At 47.4% G+C, this 15,052-nt stretch overlaps 2 protein-coding genes across 4 annotated transcripts in view; one reads left to right on the top strand and one right to left on the bottom strand.

The window, feature by feature from the left end:
* The window catches only part of LOC146356375 (uncharacterized), a 980,383-nt gene that overhangs the window by 120,754 nt on the left and 844,577 nt on the right, over window positions 1–15,052 (bottom strand). The window lies entirely within an intron of this gene.
* Window positions 1–15,052, top strand: part of LOC146356386 (vomeronasal type-2 receptor 26-like) — a 56,862-nt gene that overhangs the window by 27,090 nt on the left and 14,720 nt on the right. For 2 of the 3 annotated variants that reach the window (XM_084841105.1, XM_084841104.1), the window contains exon 3: window positions 9,517–9,643. In XM_084841105.1, the coding sequence (XP_084697231.1) occupies window positions 9,517–9,643 (127 nt within the window). Of the gene's footprint in view, window positions 1–8,758; window positions 9,644–15,052 lie in introns of those variants that run through there. The other variant, XM_084841107.1, reaches the window with a different exon arrangement.

The following is a 15,052-nucleotide window of genomic DNA, read 5'->3' as shown; positions in this document are numbered from 1 at the left end:
TCTTTCTTTAAATCAATGCTGTTGAAAGAACGAAAGAAAGAAAGAAAGAAAGAAAGAAAGAAAGAAAGAAAGAAAGAACCTTTTAAAATGACCATGCCGGTCTGGAGCCCTGCCCGAGTATTATTCCCCCTGCTAGGCTTTCTATTTCCACATCCAGCCTTGTTGGTGACATGGTGAGGCTAAAATGGAGAGGAGAGCCAACTCTGTGCATGTCTACTCAGAAGTAAGTCTTACTGAGTTCAGTACTCCTACACATGTCAGCACCCCGCTTGCCCCCAGCTCAGCTTTGTATTTCCACATCCAGATCATTATCAAACCTGTTAGTTATTTCACTGGGTGACTTTGGGCTGGACTCTGACCACTACACCATACTTCTGTTATGAAACTCATGAAGAAGAAGAGACAGTATAATGGAAAGTTCTTTCCGAAGCAGTCACACTTCACTTGTACAAATGCAGCATGACGGGAAAGATCAGCAACCTTCTCTCTGTTTGAATAAAAAGCACTCTCTGCACATGCTCAGGGAATGGACAGAATGAGGAATAAACATACCAGGGAATATGAAGAACTATATTCTAGTGTGTGTGTGTGTGTGTGTGTGTGATCTCCCTCCATCCAGCTGTTTCCTGGGGGAAAAAAAAACCCAAAACATTCACCCAAGGGTCTTCTGAGATAACTAACAGGAGGTTTGATAATGAGCTGGATGTGGAAATACAAAGCTGAGCTGGGGGCAAGTGGGGTGCTGACATGTGTAGGAGTAAGTTGCATTGAACTCATTAAGACTTACTTCTGAGTAGACATGCACGGAGTTGGTTCTCCTCTCTGCTCAGATTTGTATTTCCACATCCAGTTCATTATCAGACTTCCTGTAAGTTATCTCAGAAGACCCTTGGGTGAATGGGGGGGGGGTTTCCAGGGAACAGCTGGATTGAGGGAGATTCACACACACACACACACACACACACACACACATAATGGAAGAATATAGTTATATAGTATATAGACCCATGAACTCGCCAGGAAAGCTGTCTCCCAGGAGGATGGACTAGAGATGTGTCTGAAGGGTTCCCTATGCTCATAAAGCCCAATGACAGGTATCCCTTTCTTCTCATCTGTGTGGGAACAAATGATACTGACAAGCAGAGCTACAAAGAAATCACGTCAGATTTTGAAGCTTTTGGAAGGAAACTCAAGAACCTTGGGGCCCAGGTAGTTTTTTCATCCATCATCCTTCCAGTAGGTGGAAGAGGGATAAAAAGGGAAAGAAAAATATTCCAGGTGAATGACTGGCTATGAAGATGGTGCTGGCATGAGAAATTTGGAGTCTAGGACCACAGGCTATATTTCCTGGCAGATGGACCACTGGCAAGGGTCCATCAGGTGGATCCACAGTTGGCTACAGAATCGGACTCAAGGAGTGCCTATCAATGGGACCTTCTCAAAGTGGGGAGAGGTATCGAGCGAGGTATCACAGGGCTCAGTCCTGGGCCAAGTGCTCTTCCAATTTTTAAAAATGGGTTGGATGAGGAGATGCAGGGAATGCTGATCAAATCTGCAGATGACACAAAATTTGGAGGGGTAGCTAATACCATGGAAGACAGAAACAGAATTCAAAGTGATCTTGAGAGGCTGGAGCTCTGGGCAGAAAACAACAGAATGAAATTTAGTAGGGAAAAATGCCAAGTTATGCACCGAGGAAAAAGAACCCAAATGCACAGTTACAAGATGGGCAATACTTGACTCCAGAGGACTACAAGTGAGAAGGACCTTGGAATTGTTGTCGATCACAAGCTGAAAATGAGACTTCCAAATCACATGAAGTACAAGTTGCCCTCTACTCAGCACTGGTTAGGCCTCATTTGGAGTACTGTGTCCAGTTCTGGGCACTACACTTGAAGAAGGATGCAGACAAACTGGAGAAGGTTCAGAGGAGGGCAGGAAAGATCATCAGGGGACTGGAAACAAAGCCCTAATAGGAGAGACTGAAAGAACTGGGCATCTTTAGCCTTGGGAAGAGAAGACTGAGGGGAGATTCAACAGCTCTCTTCAAGAACTTGAAAGGTTGTCACAGGGAGGAAGGCCAGGATCTCTTCTCAATCATCCCAAAATACAGGACACAGAATCATGGGCTCAAGTTACAGGAAGCCAGATTCCAGCTGAACATCAGGAAAAACGTCCTGATGGTTAGAGCAATACGACAATGGAACCAATGACCTAGGGAGATAGATGGTGGGCTCTCCCACACTGGAATTCAAGACGAGGCTGGACAGCCACCTGTCTGGGATTCTTTGACTTGGATTCCTGCATTGAGCAGGGGGTTGGACGCAATGGTCTTATAGGCCCCTCCCAACCCTATGATTCTATGATTCCTATGATTCTACCATCAACCCTCGTAACCTTCTGGGCCTTCTACACTGGTGTTGGAGGCACTGAACTCCAGTTCCCCTGCTACATGCAACGGTGGTTTCAGAAATTAAGTTTCAGTGATCATTCTTTGCTCTCTTGAGCTGTGGCATCCCAGACAGTATATGACCTTTTCCACCAAAGTTGTTTTCATTTTGGTAACCATCCTCTCTCCATTGTTATCTGACTATCTTCTTGATGTGTTTTGTGAGCATCCCATCTTCTGTGGCATGAAAGGGCTCCTGGCAGTCGCTCCTGGTGTCCACTCCAGGGTCCAAAATAGGCACTTGGCCATAGAGAAAGCCCATGGCGGTTAGAGCATTGCCCACAGTGGAAGACACTCTACCCAGCAGACTCTATGGTCATGGCCTGGAAGTTCTCTGAAGCCTGTTGAAACCCTGGAGAGCCCGCCAGATGACACGATAAGTCAACTCGGGCCCCTTAACACTTTTGCAGAGGGGTGGTTAGTCAGGGTGACTTACTCAGAAAGGGGAATGTGGTCTTCTCCCCCACATGACACGCTTAGCCACCAAGGTGAGCAGAGATTCCTTAACCATTATGGCTTAGCATGATGTCTGAACATGCCTGGTATCTTCATTATGAGTAGGAATGGGCAGGTTTTGTTTTAAAACTTCTGCATGTGATCAGGCATCTTTACTTCTGCCCTCTGTTCATTGATGGGATGCACGTTATTGTACGAGGATTTTGGTCATGTGCCAAGGCACACTTTTTACTAATGTGCACTTGCATCTCTCCCTCCACCCATGTAAAACAACAACAAAAAAGTCCTGCAAGTTTCCCAAAACTGTGCAACTTGGGAAAAGCCCTCTCTTAAATATGATCACTTTTGAACTGATTGCGGATTATTCTGACAACTCTAGTTGTGACTGTGAACAGCCAAAGAATGGAATTGTAAGCCCGGAAGGGATGTGCACTGAACATGGAAGATCACAGCTCAAAGTCATAAGGCCTAAGATATAGACTACACGATTTTCATGATTTCTAAATCCGGGCCGTTTTCTCTGTCATTCTAGCTTCACACTTCCTTACGAGACATCCAGTTTTCTAATGCTTCGATGGGCGGACTGTATCTGGATAAGACTGGGGAACTGGCAGCTGACTTTGATATTGTGAATTGGGTGCTGTTTCCCAATGAGTCTCATGCTAGAGTGACTATTGGGAGTGTGGAGACACAGGGATCTGCAGACATGAAACTCACCATTAAGCGGGAAGCCATTGCATGGCCTGGCCATTTTAATGAGGTAGGGGAAAGGATTTGTGTCCTATTATTGGCTTGTGACATCTCTTAAGCTCTAAGAATATCCACCCTGTCTTGTTTGTCCCACCCCCACCCTCAGCTTCTATACATTTATTTATTTATTTATTTATTTATTTATTTATTTATTTAATTAATTAATTTTGTTTCTATACTGCCCAATAGCCAAAGCTCTCTGGGTGGTTCACAAAAATTAAAACCAAATAATGCCCACAATAAAACAATTTTAAATATATAGAACATCCAAACCACAATATAACAATACAAACACAATAAAACCTAGCAGCAGTGTAGGAATTTAAAATACAGGTTTAAAACAGCAAAGCTAAAAGTCTAGAAAGCGAAAATGCTAAAATGCTTGGGAAAATAAAAAAGGTCTTCACCTGACACCGGAAGGAATACAACGCAGGTGCCAGGCAAACCTCACTAGGGAGCTCATTCCACAGCCGGGGTGTCACAGCAGAAAATGCCCTCCTCCTAGTAGCCACCTGCCTCGCTTCCTTTGGTGGGAGCTCATGGAGAAGGGCCACTGAGGATGATCTTAAGGTCCATGGATGCATATTTCTATGCTGTATTGATCTGGGGTCCTGATCCTGTCAGTTCCAGTCATCAAGTCTTTTGGTTATCAAGCTGAAATATGCCAATTGTGCAAAAGATGGCAGTTTCTGGATAGAAAATGGATGTAGAATAAATATGTACAAAAAAGGTCCACACTTCCATTCAGGTGGCAAAGCAGTTTGCACCGTGAATGTCTGTCAGGGTCCCAGGAGCACAATTTTCTCTAGGCTGGTTGCTTGCCTATTTCTCCTTAGAGCACGACCAAAGGAGCCAGCAAACGGGATCTTACAAGCGTCTCTGTTAGATGCCTCCTTCTACCCATGAGCAATGCCTCTCCCCTCCTCTCTCGCACCAACTGGCTGACACACTCACAAGAGTAGGGGGGCTTCTCCCTTACCCAACAGGTGTTCGAAACATTTAGCCTGGGAATCTAATTGACCTGGGGGTGGGAGAGTCACCCAATTCTACTGTGATACTCAGGGCACCTCACCCTCAGCTCTGTGGAGTTCACATTTTCTGCTCACAAACCAGCTCACTATGTATGCCAGTGCTAGAAGCCTTTGATTTGTTTATTTATTCCATTTCTGTACCACCCAATAGCCGAAGCTCTCTGGGTGGTGCACAAAAATTAAAACTACAAAGCACAGCATGAAACAATGTAAAATATGAAAGCTTGAAACCACAACAGAACACTACAACCAGAATGAAACCTTTCAGCAATGCAGAGATTTTACAATACAAATTTAAAACACTGAAGCTAAAAGACTAGGAAGCTAAAACACTAAAATACTGGGAGAATAAAAAGGTCTTCACCTGGCGCAAAGAGGAGTACAACGTAGGTGCCAGGCAAATCTCCTTAGGGAGCTCATTCCACAGCTGGGGAGCCACCGCAGAAAGCGCTCCCTTCATGCCAGCTACCCGCCTCCCTTCCTTGGCAGGGGCGCATGGAGAATGGCCTCTGAGGATGATCTCAGGGTCTGGGCCGGAAGGAACACATGGGAGGAGGCGATCCTTCAGATAACCTGGCCCCAAACTGTTAAGGGCTTTAAATGTTACTACCAGCACTTTGAATTGGGGCAGGAAATGGAGTGGCAGCCAATGCAGCTGGAAAAGTACTGGCGTAATATGAGCTCTCTGGCCAGTCCCTGTTAACAATTTTGCTGCCCTATTTTCCACCAGCTGAAGTTTCTGGACCATGTATAACGCATTGCAGTAATCCAGGCGAGAGGTTATCAGAGCATGGGTAACTGTAGCTAGGCTATCTCTGTCCAGATAAGGGCGTTGTTGGGATACCAGCCTAAGCTGATAAAAAGGGCTCCATGCCACTGAGTTCACCTGTGCCTCAAGTGACAGATTTGGATCCAAGAGCAACTCCAAACTATGAACGTGATCCTTTGGGGGGAGTGCAACCCCCTCCAGAACAGGATGAATATCTCCTAGTCGGGCAGACGAACCACACACTAACAGTACCTCCACCTTGTCTGGATTGAGTTTCAGTTTATTGGCCCTCATCCAGTCCATTCCCGTGCCCAGGACCCAGTTCAGAACAGCCACTGCCTCAGCTGGGTTTGATGAGAAAGAGAGGTAGAACTGGGTGTCATCCACCTATTCATGGAACTGCAGCCCACACCTCCAGATAACCTCCCCCAGTGGTTTCATGCAGATGTTAAACAGCATAGGGGATAAAATAGATAAAATAGGGGATAAAATCTCGTGGCCTCCACGAGATTCGTGGAGAAATTCTCTGACATCCCTAGGGACCTTGTGCATGTAAATCAGGTGTTCTACTGCTGAATTATGGCCCCACTATGGCTAGAATTGGATTGAGTTAAAGAGGTGGTGAAATTTGTGGCGGAAGGGCCTCCCACCCCCCGCCACCCTGTGGAATCCCCCCGGGCGAAGCTTACCTGGGGTGGAAGCAGAGGTGGTGGCAGCTCCAGTGGCAGCTCCAGCAGTGGCGGATGGTCTCTCTGCAGGCTTTTGTGGCCACAAATGGTGGCCGCCGTAGTGGCTGCCATTTGCGTCCTTCCAGCTGCAGTGATAGGTTACGTAAGTATTTACGTAGCCTATCACGGCAAAGAGCAGGGACGCAAATGGCCACTGCTATGCCATTTGTGTCCCTGCTCTTCGACCTGATAGGCTACGTAAATACTTACGTAGCCTATCATGGCAGTCTGGAAAGGATGCAAATGGCGGCCGCTACAACGGCTGCCATTTGCGGCCGCTGCAGCCCAGCCGCGGCCGGAACTCGGGCTGCAGCTGGCCCCGGCCAGTGGCTCTGCGGACCTGCCACAGAGTGGAGCCAGCCGGGGAGGATTCTGGGGGGAGGGATGGAGCACTTCCCCCCCACCACAGATGCCCCAGAGCAGAACCAGGTAAGTGTTTTGCACATCCCTAGCAGACACAAGGGGCAGACTGTAAGAAGTAACTCAATGGACAGTTGGGGGGTTGGGGCAATACACTTTGGAGCCAGAATCAAGGTGAGATTTTGTGAGGAGATGCCCATCCTCCCCATATGTTCTGGGGAGCAATAGAGGGATATTATGAAAGCATTCTGGTTCAGGGTTGATCTCTGCAGTATTCTACATTAACAGACCTGAATCTTCCTAAAAAGCAAAGGGTTGGAGTAAAATAATGCCCCCCCCTTTCACACACATCTCATGCAGTTGTAGAAAGGGTGGGCAATAACTCCACTTGCTGATAAGACCGCTCCAGGGCAATTTAGCATCCCTGCAATCTGAAAGAGCAAAATATCTCCCAGATCTGAAGTTCACCAAAGAAGGATTAATCCATCACAGAGGACAAAGCTTTTCCTGTACTTCCATCCCAGCTCAGTGCATCGATGACTCTCACCTCCCTCAGTCATCAGGAAACAGCTTGCCTTTCTCCTCATCTGTCTCTACCCTTTGGACTTCCAGCTCTTGTTCTTCCTTGCCTCTCTCATGCCTCTCTCTCCTATCCCATTCATATAGCAGATAGTCTGGCTTGGATTTATTGCTTGTCACTGGCCTCCTGCCCCCACCCATTTGCAAAACGCCATCATCCTATTCAGATGGAGCAAATGGGGAGTAATAGCACAGGAAGACGGAAGTTCCTCTAAACTTGAGTAGTGCAGAGGTCCGAAAGGAGGCTTGGAGGTGCCAGGTGGGCCTTCCTCTGAAGGCATTGGACAGAGTTCTGGTGACCCCTCAGTTGACAACTGGGGCAGGGCGGAGAGAGAGCACCAAACCTGTTTTAAAAGAGATTCTTTGGCTCACACACAGCTTCAGGATGCAGATTAAGGTGGTGATCCATTTGAAGCCCTCTAGGGTCAGGGTAGCAAAAATGAGGGCTGTGCACAACCCACCCAACCTAATACAGAGGTCAATTTAGAGGACTCGAATCGGCCTGAATTCACCTCAACCGCCCCTGAAGCTGGGTTGACCCACTTCTCCACATCTGAAGCAACATCTAGAGACCCGAAACAGAAGGGGGGAAACTCCCACCGAGAGTGACTCATCCACTGTCATTGCCACCCCCACAGAACCCCCTCTCCTCACCTGGATCTGTCGGGATGGCCCGCTCTCATTGGCCTCTGCAAGGGAGTCACCTCTTATTTATTGTTTAAAATGGTATTTTGTCTTACTGGAAGAGGAAGAGTCACCATTTTGAAAGGAAATGGCAACTCTCTCTAAGAGAGCAAAGGCTGCATGTGATTCCCTGGAGACCAGGTAAGGATTGAGGGGCTCACACAGCAGGGTGGGGTTGCTGTCTGCATAGGGCTGAAGCCCCCCCCCCAAGCTCTTCAGAGTGATCCAACCCATATTGGAGTGCTTTGGCCTGATCCTGACCTGCTCTGGAATTGTAGCACTTTGCATCGAGGCACCCAGACACGCCAGGGATTCAGGATTCAGACTGAAGTGGTTAACAGCCCTAGTAAAAATGCCCTCATCCACATGGCTCTTGGATATGTTGCCTTAGAGCATCTGATGAGGCCTCCTCCAAGTGGCAAGGCCAGCTGAGATTTGGCTGGTGACAATTGGCAGGAAGGCATTTTGTGGTGTGGCAACATCCCTGGAGATGTTGGTCTGCCATGAGTCTCAAGCAGGAAGTCCTTTCTGTTTCAAGAGGCCTTTCTATTATTTGAATGGGATTTTCTTGTTGTGATCATTTTGTGTTTGATCATTGGTTTTAACGTCATGCTTTTATTCATTTAATTCGATGTATTCTGTGGTTTGGTACAGTGGAGACTGGTGACTCTGACTTCGGTGGGGCTGTGAAACCATTCTGGGATTTAGTCAGAATCATAAAGGTAAAAGGTGTCCCCAACCAGTCGTGTCCAACTCTAGGGTGCGGTGCTCATCCCTGTTTCTAAGCTGAAGAGCCAGCGCTGTCCGAAGACACTTCCATGGTCATGTGGCCAGCATGACTGAACACCGAGGTGCACGGAACGCTGTTACCTTTCCCGCCGAGGTGGTACCTATTTATCTACTTGCAATTTCTTGCTTTCGAACTGCTAGGTTGGCAGTAGCTGGGACTGAAGATGGGAGCTCACTCGGTCACGCAGCACGCGGGTCTCGAACTGCTGACCTGCCGACCTTCCAGTCTGTAGTTCAGCATCTTAACCACTAAGCCACCGCAGTCCCTATAGTCAGAACCATCCACAACTATAAAAGAGTTATCCAAGATACTGAACATATTTGGGGGATATAAATCCATCATGTACCCCACTCCCTGTCTCTAAATCCACCAGGTACCCCCCACTTCTTAAAATGCCTTTCCGTCTCCAGCTGTGTCATGAGGCCTCCGATCCTTCCTTTGCCTTCTGCCCTGCCACTGAAGATCAAAATGGGGAAGAGGAGACGGCCTTTCCAATGGTGATGCCTATCCTCCTGCAAAAAGCTCGTCTCCCTCCCCCATCGTTCACCATCACTGCATGCACATGTTTTGAAGCTTGCCGTTTTATTGCTGTTGCTTACAATTTCTGTTATTCTGGAATTGTCTTTTAGTTCATTTCATTGCCGTACCTTTTCCCCTCCAGTTTTTATATTGGCTTGAGTACATGTATAGTATAGGGGGCATATAGATTTTGAAACAAACAGACCAAAAACTTCCATGCCACGTTGTGATGCATAAATAGTGGTTCCCTGAAACAAGGACCTGGGATCACTTCTCTACTTCACGTAGGGTCACAAGCGCTAGAAACCCTGTTGGGTCTTGTCTAAATTGTAGAACTCATTTACATAGGTACAAATCTTCATAACGCTGTTTTCCTGGATGCTCCTTGTCTTTGTTGCTAGACCGTGCCTCATTCCAGATGCACTGAGAGCTGTCACCGTGGATACTACAAGGAGGTCCAAGAAGGAGAGCCACCATGCTGCTACGCTTGTGCTCCATGTGCAGAAGGAACCATCTCCATTCAGGAAGGTAGGAGACATCAGATGAAAGGGAGTTGCCTAGGGCAACTCTTTGAATATGCCGAATAGTCTCCACAGCCTTATTTTACTTCTCTCTTCTTTTCTCTTAAACACCTTTAGCAAAACATTCCATGAGTAGGTAAGAGAAGAAGGCTTCATGAATGACTGTTGCTCCTAGTGTAAAACATCATGGGAATCCCTTATGGTCATGGGCCATCCACTACTGCTCAGACTGAAATACCTCATGAGGCCCTTCTAGTACATAGCGTGATTTTAATGGAGACATGTTCCATTCGACTGAACGCTAATTTTATTTGTTATTAGTTGCTCTTCTTCTACAAGGCTTTATTCTTCTGGTCTGTACATCATTGTGATCATTGTCCTGATGTGCAGGCTCAAAAGCATTTTAAGTAACACATTAAATATTCATACATCTTCCAAACAGATGCTAAAGACTTTTTGCACTCTGACCCCTACTTGGCTTGGGTTTATTTTTAATCTCCATTAATCCCATGAAGTGGGTGGAAAGAAAAGATGACGGGAGTGAATCTCTGGGGTGCAAAGCAAGGGGGATGCTTAGTGCACACTGTTCCTGGTATAATCATGCCCCCCCACCAAAAAAAAACCACTCTGCTTTTTCCATAATTATGACAGGGCAGCATGTACAGACATGGTTGGCCTTTCTCCATTATACGCAAAGAACTGTCTGCACTGTGCTGCGATCCTGAGGCAGGAAAGCAGGGGGTCCCTGGCATAAAAGGGGATGTGAAAATGGTACAACCCCCACTTTCTGGTGATCAGAGTACTCCCCTGCCCAACGTTGATTCAGTCTTCTGTTTTTTTAAACCTCTTTAGTGAAACTAGATTAAAAAATTGGAAAGCTTTATGGAAGTTTCCTACTTCGTATTTCAAATGTAACAAGGAGTACCCTGGGCACTGTCTTGTGGTAGAAAGGTGGGGCAGAAGTTGAGTAAATAAATAAATCACAAGCCACTCAGCTACCAGGTAGATTTACACACCTTACAGGATTATTATGAAGATAAGAATAGGATACCCTCACAGACGCTCCCTAACCCCAAACAATGTTGGGAGAAATACCCTCGCTTTTCCAAATTTAAACCAGATAGGAAGCTGTGTGTATTCCAAGTCAGCCCATCAATCCATCTAGCCCACTCTTCTCTGTACTTTTCTGACTGACAACCACTCTGTAATGACCAGCACAGACAGCTTTCCTAGCCCTGCTACTACTAAGATCCTCACTTGGTGATGAGGCCATAGACTGGTCTGGCCACAAAACTGGTCCTCTGTGAGGGAATGTTTCTCCCTCTTCCTGCCCAACTGCACATTTTTTTTTGGATTTACAGTTGATGTGAATCCTGCTGAACTCACTCTCCATCTTATCAGATGCTGACCATTGCATGAAATGTCCGGAAGATCAGCATCCAAACAAGGACAGAGATCAGTGTGTCCCCAAGGAGATAACCTTCCTCACCTATGGAGAAACTTTGGGGATTGTCCTGATTTCCTTTGCTCTATTCTTGTCCTTATCCACGGGCTTCGTATTAGGAATCTTCATGAAATACCAAGAAACTCCAATAATCAAGGCCAACAACCGAGACCTCTCTTACATTCTCCTCATCTTCATCATGCTTTCCTTCTTGTCCTCCTTCCTGTTCATGGGGCGGCCCAGGAAAGTGACTTGCCTTCTCCGACAAACAGCCTTCAGCATCATCTTCTCAGTTGCCGTTTCTTCGGTGTTGGCCAAAACCATCACGGTGGTGTTGGCTTTCCTGGCCACAAAACCAGGGAACAGAGTGAAGAAATGGCTGGGGAAGAGTCTGGCAAACTCCATTGTCAGTTCTTGTTCTGGTGTCCAAGTTGTCATCTGCACCATCTGGCTGGGGAGCTCTGCCCCATTCCCTGACTCTGACATGCACTCCCAGCCTGGACAGAACATCCTGCAATGCAATGAAGGATCTGTTGTCTTCTTTTATACTGCCCTTGGCTACATGGGCTTCTTGGCTGCCATCTGCTTCACGGTAGCTTTCCTAGCCAGGAAGCTGCCTGGGGCCTTCAATGAAGCCAAGCTGATCACCTTCAGCATGCTGGTCTTTTGCAGTGTTTGGCTGTCCTTTGTGCCCTCCTACCTGAGCACCAAGGGGAAATACATGGTGGCCGTGCAGGTCTTCTCGATCTTGGCCTCCAGTGCTGGGCTGTTGGGTTGCATCTTTATTCCTAAGTGCTACATTATTGTACTGAGGCCTGATCTGAATACGAAGGAGCATATCATGTTCAAAACAAACTAGGGAATCCATAGAAGTAGAGTTGTGTAGGGATGTCAGAGAATTCCACCACGGGCCTCAGTGAGGTTGAATGCTAGTGCATTCAGCCCCCCGAAATCCATGGTGGAACAGCCTGCCACCTCCCCCCCCCGTAGATCCACCCTGGGACAAGATTTACCTGGGGCAAATTTCTGGATGGCGGCAGCTCCAACGGCAGCTTCAGCAGCGGCTCCGGTGGTGGTGCGGAAGTGGCAGCTGGTCTTCCGACCGGCTGCTGCCACTGCCATTTCCAAGTTTTAAAAAAAACAAAAACAAAAAAATGTGATAGGCTACGTAAACATTTACGTAGCCTATCACGGCTAAATTTTAAAAAAACACCGTGATAGGCTACGTAAATGTTTACGTAGCCTATCACGGCTGATTAAACAAAAAACAAAAAAAACGCGTGTTCGCAAGTGGCACGTCTACATAAACATTTACGTAGACTACGGCGAACATAAGAGGAACGCAAATAGTGTAGTGTCTATGCTATTTGCGTTGCCCTTATTTTCGCTGTAGTCTACATAAATCTTTACGTAGACTAGATGTGCCAAAATAAGGAATGCAAATGGCGGTGCCCATGGGCCGCCGCCATTTGCGTATGCACTTTTTTTTTTTCCAAAGTCACCCCTGATAGGCTACGTGACGATTAACGTAGCCTATCATGGCTGACTTTGGAAATCTAGCCATGATAGGCTACGTTAATCGTTACGTAGCCTATCACTGTTTTTTTTTTGTTTGTTTCACTTTTTGTTTCGCGGCCGGGGAGACGGGGCGCTTTTCCCCGGCCTGAATTTCAGCCGGGCTAGGTGGGGTGCCTCCCCACCCAGCCTGAATTTCTGCCGGGCGAGGCGGGATGCCTCCCCCCCCTCACCTGAACTTCGGGGGCAGAAGCGAAGCGCCTCCCCCCCACCGCAAAGCCAAGTTGCGAAAAGGTAAGTGACTTTCGTACATCCCTACCCAAATGGCGTAGTGGCCGTCATTTGCGTGGTTGCCTTTACCATGACAGGCTAAGTAAATACCTATGTAGCATTTCAAAATAAAGAACAGGGGTGCAACTGCCATTGCAGCTGCCATTTACGTCCCTGCTTCAGCCGTGATAAAATTAGGGATGTACAAAAATGACTTAACTTTTGTGGATTATGTTGATGGGGGGGGGCGTTCCGTCCCTCCGCCCAGAATTCTGGCTGGGGGGCAGGCGCTCCATTCCTCCCCCCGGAATCCTCTAATGGCTGGCTGTGCTCCGTGGCAGCTCCGCAGAGCAGCCGGCCAGGCACTGTACGGCCAGGCCATAGCCATCCACAGCTGGATTTCTGGCTACAGAGGGCTCTGGGTAAAAAAAAAAAAAAACAAGAACGCAAATGGCGGCAGCTATGGCAGCCGCCATTTGCATTCCTTCTTTTTACCGTCTTAATCTACGTAAATATTTACATAGACTATGACGGCGAAAATAAAGGGGAACACAAATAGCGTCTCGGGCGCTATTTGCATCCCTTTTTCATTCACCATTTTATCCTACGTAAATCTTTACGTAGGCTAAAACGGCGAATCAAAAGGGGATGCAAATAGCACCTGCTATGCTATTTGCGTTCCCCTTTATTTTCGCCATCATAGTCTACGTAAATATTGACGTAGATTAAGACGGTAAAAAAAAGGAATTCAAATGGCGGCGGCCACAGCCGCGGCCATTTGGTATGCGGTTTTTGTTTTTGTTTAAACCCACCCAACAATGATAGGCTACGTAGAGATTTGCGTAGCCTATCACATCTTTTTTTTTTTTTTAACCTAACCATGATAAGATACATAAATGTTTACGCAGCCTATCACGTCTTTTTTTTTTTTTTACACAAACCTGGAAATGGCGGTAGCGATAGTCCGTGATTTTATCAGTGCACCATTGCACTGGCATTCGGCCTTACCGAGATCCGTGGCGGAATTCTCTGACATCCCTAGATAAAATCATGGACTATCATGGGCTACCGTAGGGACGCAAATGGTATCCCCTAGGCAGGACGCCAGTTGTGTCCGCACCAGCCTGGCAGTGGCTGGAGGACCCGCTGCGGATAAGCCCAGCCAGCGGCTCCATGGACTGGCCGCGGAGTGGAGCTGGCCAGGCAGGATTCTGGGGATGAGGACCGGATCACCTCCCCTCTGTTGAGGATTCCAGGGTAGGAACGGATCGCCTGCTCCCCACAGCAGATGCCCTGAGCGGAACCAGGTAAGGGATTCGTACATTCCTACCTAGATGCATACTGTTCCCCATGTCTCTGAAACTGCTTCGGTGTTATTAGCATGCGCTCATTGGTAAGCCTTAACAATCAAGGGATTGATGGACCAGAACAAGGACGTTACAGTGGCATCCCTGGAGTCGACAACAAGAACACTGTATTTAAGGAACTTTGGAAAAGATAAAAGATGGTACACCTGGAATTTTTCAAACAATAAAGTTAGTTACCTTAAACCTATCTTTACATTTCATTATTCTATGCCAACTGTGTTTGTTGAAAATAATTTAGTTCTTCCCTAATACAATGATGCACAGCTCTGATGAGCTCACTGGAAGTACTAATAGGGGGAGATCCTTCAGTTGTATGGCATCCAACATTTGTTGTTTGATCACTGGTAATCCCCTTCATGGATCACTGCCTTGTTGTGGCGAAGGGGCTTGCGTAACTCAGTGAAGCCATAAGCTATGCTGTGCAGGGCCACCCAAGACGGACAGGTCATGGCAGAGAGTTCTGACAAAATGTGGTCCACTGGAGAAGGAAATGGCAACCCACTCCAGTATTCTTGCCAAGAAAACCCCATGGAACTAGGGTTGGTGGAGAATTTCTCCCCGAAACTTCGGGGGGCCGAGCGCCAACGTGTTCGGCCCCCCGAACAAGTTTCGGGGAGAAATCCTCCGAACACCCCCACCCCCCGCACCCCCCCGGGACGGGACTTACCTTCGTCGAATGTCCCTCCCGGCGGCGGGTCCGGCCGGCGGTTCGGCGGGTGTTCGAGCGGCTGCCACCACCGCCATTGCAATAAAAGAAAAAAAAAACGCCCCCAGATAGGCTACGTGACGATTAACGTAGCCTATCATGGCTAGATTTGCA

This window comes from Heloderma suspectum, chromosome 2, assembly GCF_057233095.1.
Source record: "Heloderma suspectum isolate Gila_16-S chromosome 2, 16-S_ref, whole genome shotgun sequence".
NCBI lineage: Eukaryota > Metazoa > Chordata > Lepidosauria > Squamata > Helodermatidae > Heloderma > Heloderma suspectum.
This window is presented reverse-complemented; position numbering and strand designations above follow the sequence as displayed.